This window comes from Cimex lectularius, unplaced genomic scaffold, assembly GCF_000648675.2.
Source record: "Cimex lectularius strain Harlan isolate CLEC.00 unplaced genomic scaffold, Clec_2.1 scaffold53, whole genome shotgun sequence".
In the NCBI taxonomy this organism is placed as follows: Eukaryota; Metazoa; Arthropoda; class Insecta; order Hemiptera; family Cimicidae; genus Cimex; species Cimex lectularius.
This window is the reverse complement of record NW_019392659.1, coordinates 1,040,235-1,046,234: the sequence shown is the minus strand read 5'-3', so window position 1 is coordinate 1,046,234 and position 6,000 is coordinate 1,040,235. Positions and strand designations below refer to the sequence as shown.

Here is a 6,000-nt window from a genome sequence, read left to right as displayed (position 1 = left end):
GTCATTGCCAAGCAAGATGAGAAAGTTGAGTCAACACTGTTACCACCACGCGATTCCTAACCAGAATTAATTTGGGTTTGTGTAACACGACATGTTTCTAAAGTTAATGGTTTCCGAAGAAAATGGGTGAAACATAGACGATGATACATTCCGCATATGTTTATATGCAATAGACTATTATCGTTTAATCCGAACTAGAGTGAATCTACGTCATATTGCTTTCTTAGTTATACTTTATTATAGGGAAAATCCTGGGTAACGTCAGTCCGCGCCTCCCTCAATTCACGGCCAGTTAATAAAAAGTTTTTTCTAAAATCTAAAACGTAATTTCCTTTCAAACATCAATTAATTGGACCTGTTCAACTACATCCTAGTACACCAATATTCCTTTATGAACAAATTAAAATAAATTTTTACGGGATATATTAACAAGAAGTGATTTACGTTATACAGTATTGGGTTGCTCCATACTAGTAATAAATAAAACTTTGACATCAGAATAAGGAGAAAGGGGCGTGAAAGCGAAAGACCCAGTACAACAAAAGAGTTAATCCCCCTTTCTAAGCCGGAAGGAAATTCTTCCATTTTTACATCAATAACTTGTCACTAGTTCCATATTTTTAATAAACTATCCATTTGTGATTTATAAAATCGTATTAGCATTTAGCATCTATTATTTGTCACTACAACTTAGCCACAAATCCTTAAACTTTCTTAATTTTTTGTAATATTTTATTTTAAAAATTACATATTATTACCGTTTCTAATTTAACAAAGGTACACCACGCTCGCTCCAAATTAGACCGTAGAACGTTAAAGATCTTGGTATCATTATAGACAGCCAATAAACTTTCAAACGCAAATTAGTACAACTATTGTAGTACAACAAGCAAATAACATTTTAGAATCTATTTCTTCCTAGACTAAAATTTGTAAGAACCTGAGATTTATAATTTTATGCATTTTCTCAAATATTTTATTGCTGTTCGATGGTTTATTACTGGTTCGAACCATTACCAACGTTTTTTTCCTTCATCGGCTCTTTCCACCTCAAAGAAGTCGACGCCTTATACAAAAATGTCTTTTCTATACCAAATTCCTGCCCCACCCCTTCAAAAACAGTAATATCGCACTGGCACTCTCAACACGACACGAAAGAATGGTACAATTACACAGAAGACAAACACTTTGATTGAGTACAAATACTTTGATTGAATATAAAAAATATATTTTGCATTGTATAAATTCACTTTCCACATCCTACATGTATTTTTTAAATGTAAACAATGTTTGTAAATCCCATGTTGCACATGCTACGCGAAAATTTCCATAATCCGGCTACACTTAAAATTTTATACGATTTCTCCATAAGACCAATATTTTATTAATAATTAATAATTTTGAACCAATATATTATTAATTATTCAGAAATCGTGAGATGCGTCTTGTGTGATGTAGGTTTCAGAAAAACATTTTCTTTTTCGTGCTACGTTTCTATCTTTATTGAGATCATCTTCAGGGCTCAATGTGTTTGTCTTCTTGTCCGGCTTACTCTAGATCCGTTAATTCTTTATCCTTGAACAATCCATGCAGGCGTCAGTGATGAGAGAGAAATATCAGGGGATTATTGAGTCAGTGAGTCAATCCCTGACAATACTAACTAGTCTACCAAAATCAATAGATCAATTGGGTACTATAATTCCCTACTGTTGACACAATCACCCATACCGTCAATAATTGTTGTCACATCACAAAAAAAGCCACGCTGAAATAATTTCTGTATGCAAACAAAAACTTGTATTTACTTCAGATTTAGACAGGAGACATAATTTTCCTCTGCCGACTCGGACAGTGTTTCAAGTTTTCTGTCGGTGGTGGGTATGGTAGATATTTTCCCATGTTCTTGATGTTGTTCTCAGTCAGATATCACGTGCTTTATAGTGTTTAGGTGTTGATTGTGATATTAGTAAAAATACATAAATTTTCGTACGTCAAAAGGTGTTGATTTCGTGGTATAAAAGTCGCCACAAAATAATTTCTAATTAATCTAAAACTTTATGTTACGTGCATTAACTTTTATTGAATATGGTTACATAATCGGTAATCTATCAGGCGGAAATATTTTTATAACGCCTTCTAAGCCAATGAAATGGGTGGATTAGAAGGGAGACTAAATAGGTGAATAGTAATAATATATGTGGTGGTTAGTAACCGTTAATCGATAATTATTCAGAAATCGTGAGATGCGGTCTGGTGTGACGTAGGTTTCAGAAAAACATTTTCTTTATCGTTTCAACGTTTCGATCTTTATTGAAATCGTCTTAAGGGTTCAAAGTGTTTGTCTTCTGTGTAATTGTGCCGTTCTTGCGTATCGTAAGAACAAAAAAACAAAAATATCATTTAATGAAAAAACAAAATTTGAGTAACAATTTATTCTAACACTAAATAATTTACGGTTTGCTTGGTGAAATGTCTTTTCTAATATTTATAATTACACTCGCAACACGATATGCAAGAATGGCACAATGACACAGAAGACGAACAGTTTGAGCTCTGAAGATGATCCCAATACAGATCGAAACGTTGGCAAGAAAAAGAAAATGTTTTTTTGAAACCTACATCACACCAAACTGCATCTCACGATTTCTGAATAATTTGTAATTACCATTAAACATTTTTTATTGAAAATTTTTTTGATACTGTGCACATTAATACTACTATAATGTCATTTACATAACGATATAGATATTAGGAAATAAACAAAAAACTACGGCTATAAGGTTTTTGTCTTTTAGCCAGTCTAATCACTGACATGCAATAATCAAACTGAAACACTATCTATTACATTTGCCATTCTGCGTTTTTATATGTTTCATAGAAAGTTACGTGAAATAAGGGAGATAAAAAATAATAAGTTACAAAAAATACAAATTTATTTCATTGATAGAAAACAGCAGAGTCAAAAAACTAATTATAAAAAATATTAAACAAAACAACAAAAACAAACCGAACCATTAATCAACTTTATAAAATTATGTTTTGTATTATTTACAATTCGTCAAACATATAAAAATTCACAGAATATTTTCCATAGTTCTTTTATAAAGTGGAGAAGGCAGAGATGATATCGCACATTTTATGGTCGAAACCAGACGTTAAAAGTACATCTTTGTCGTACTTAATCGTCCGGTCGTTCAGGATGCCACCCAGGCTACAGAAGGCAAATTTTGGCGCCCGTGACTTATCTCTTCGATGGTCCTGAACGTATTTAATATAATTCTCGTGATTTATGCTTGCGCCGATGACGACGAAAAGATCCGTGTAGAGTGTTTCGCCGTTCTTCGGGCTGAGATAGAGCCCTATTTCTCTCGTACTTGAGCATTCCTGCAAATGTTACATAGATGAATTAATACAATTAGTAATCAATCGAGGATTGGTAAATGAAAATAAGAAGAAAACAAAAACGCAACTCACCCTAGTATCGGTCCCTATATTGTTAACAAGCTCGTCTACAGTCGTGCCCCGTTGTAAATATTGATATTTGATCTCTTTGAAAATAAGCACCCTGTTGTTGGCTGATGCGTTTCCGAAGTACAAGGCAATTTGAGCAGCCGCCATATCAGCCTGAACAGACGGTGAGCATCTACAATATGATCTTGACAGATTGTAGCAATCTACAATAACAGTAATGTTCTTGGTCGTTATTTTGACGTTTTTCTGTAAAATAAAAGAGAAAAATGCATAAGAGATATGAAAACGGAAAGAACAACAAAAACGTAACTATGTAATGAGAAACTATTTCATTTACTCACCTGAAACGCGTTCCGTAATTGTTTCTCTCGTACAAGGGTCTGGTTAGTCGGGTGTATGTTATGCATGGAAGCTCCATTCTCTCTACAAAATCAAAAATAAAACGATAACAGTAAAGTATCATTTTTAACACTAATAAATAATTATATGAGCAATACTAACGTGATAGCTTCATCCGTGTCGGTTTTACTCTTGAAAGCTTCGAACCGGTTCAGATGTTCGACGACGTCTTGAGCCTCTGCGTTGTTTCCGTACTGTTGGTTCATTAACTCCACACCTCCAATCGCGTAAGCGAAAGCAGCTCCCATCGATGGACATGAAGAATTGACATTGGCCAATTTTATAAGGTCTCTGTGGTACCATCCGTAGCAGCAAGGTCTCTCGCTCACTATTTCGACCAATTCCCAACAGTCCAGTCGTAAGTACCATTCTCGAATGAATTTCGTGACGAGTGGGCCATTTCCGATTTCCGGTAAAATTTCGAAGGAGAATTTACAAAACATCAAGAATTCCTTGTCTGTTCGAAGAACAGTCAAAGCCATCTCGAACGCCTCTTCTTTCCAGTCGGATAATTTACAGCACTCGGAGACCACTAATGGCACAATGCATACGTGCGAAGCTACCTTCTCTTCCTGTACAAACTTGACCCATTCGGAGATCTTCTTCTTATCGACTTGGTTCAAAAGCTGCCTCAATGAAGTTAGATTGGAACCCAGGAAATATCCGTATTGAACTCTGCCACCCGAAAAATATACGATCTCCTCGCTGCCGTACAGAAGAAATCTCTTCAATTTTGACTCGGCGATCGATCTGAAATTAGAAAGCATGTTATTTACTGAAATAAATATATGTACTTATGAAATAAAACAAACACTATCTGCTAGAGTTTTTGAATTTGCACGTTTCCAGAATTTGGATTTTGATTAAAAGTAACACCACACTTACCTTTCAGACATGTTGATTTCGAAACGCAGAAACTGGTCTTCTAAGAAGTAGTTGACGACTTTCAATGTAGAACGATTGGCAATCAAATAGTGCAAATTGAGTGAAAATACTCTTTTTAATACCTGTCCTTGGTAGGGGGCGGGAGGCGTGGCATAACTTCCAGGTTTCTTACCTGTCCATCCTTTCCCTTATTGGTATTACAAGGAACAAAGCAACCTTGCATCCTGTGCAAATTCAACTGTTTAAAAGTATAAAATATATCATTTTTGTTAGATATATACTTTTTTAAATTATTCAAAATACATTAATAATAATTTTAATTTTGCTTGATTGGTTATTGGTTGTAGATAATTAATTTCCCATTTTCGAATGATTACTACTGCAAACACTGTATTTATTACGGGTGACGACTTAGATATAAAAAATTATAATTAATAATAAATAAATTAAATATTGCTTTAAATTTACAACTTTTGTCATTGACATACGCCACGAAGAAGGCGAGTAATCTGGGTGAATGAATGTAAGCAGAGTATGTTTGTAATGAAACATATTATATATGTATTAAATACAATTATGAAACTAGCATCATTGTATATCATCTGAATTTTAGCATGTGGGAGTTTGGATAAAATACATGTATCCTGTTTATGTCGTTTCAAGGGCTCTTACAGGGAACGAGTTTTTACTTTAATATTGCCGTACATAGTATTTCTCAGAAAAATTTGAATTTTAGTTTACAACCGATAATTCATTAAAATTCACTATTCCTTTTCCAAAATTGAACTCATTGTAGCTGATTGTCGACATTAGTACGAAGTCATACTGGTCACTCCCTAGTGTGCTTACATATATAGAAAAAAATTGCTTTATTTGTGGGCCGTTTTCTCCAAATCAACAACCACAAATTTTATTGAACCGTTTACAGGATATCCGCCGTCCTTTTATACATTATAAACAGAATTAGATTTGTAATTCAATTTATATTATCCTACTCACAGTAAGTTGTTTTTAACGAATTGGATTTCGAGGTAATAGCTCATAATCAGGTTCAAAATGTTCCACAACCACGTCGCTCGACATGGTTGCAACACTGCAAGTTTTCACATAAAGCTGTTATGTATTTAAAAGTACAACTAAGTGTGCATAAAAAGCTACTAACTATAATTTTTAATTAATATAAGCTTGGCTTCAAAGAACCCTACACAATTCTTAGGCGATTGCTATCCTAAATAATCTTTCTAA

The 6,000-nt window shown here is 34.0% G+C and overlaps 1 protein-coding gene across 1 annotated transcript; it reads right to left on the bottom strand.

The window, feature by feature from the left end:
* Positions 1-3,065: 3,065 nt before the first annotated feature.
* Positions 3,066-4,822, bottom strand: LOC106669082. The gene is made up of 5 exons (XM_014398348.1): positions 4,756-4,822; positions 3,973-4,620; positions 3,813-3,894; positions 3,475-3,717; positions 3,066-3,384 (listed from the first exon to the last, which is right to left on the bottom strand). Exons 1-5 carry the CDS (start codon positions 4,764-4,766, stop codon positions 3,100-3,102), a joined length of 1,269 nt encoding a protein of 422 aa, XP_014253834.1. The 5' UTR covers positions 4,767-4,822; the 3' UTR covers positions 3,066-3,099.
* Between the last annotated feature and the right edge of the window lie 1,178 nt (positions 4,823-6,000).

What these genes read in the sequence shown, in the direction of transcription:
- LOC106669082 (XM_014398348.1), bottom strand. An exon ending in GACACGGATGAAGCTATCAC is followed by an intron (nt 3,895 to 3,972) that starts GTTAGTATTGCT and finishes TTGATTTTGTAG; the next exon opens with AGAGAATGGAGCTTCCATGC. An exon ending in AATTACGGAACGCGTTTCAG is followed by an intron (nt 3,718 to 3,812) that starts GTGAGTAAATGA and finishes TTTATTTTACAG; the next exon opens with AAAAACGTCAAAATAACGAC.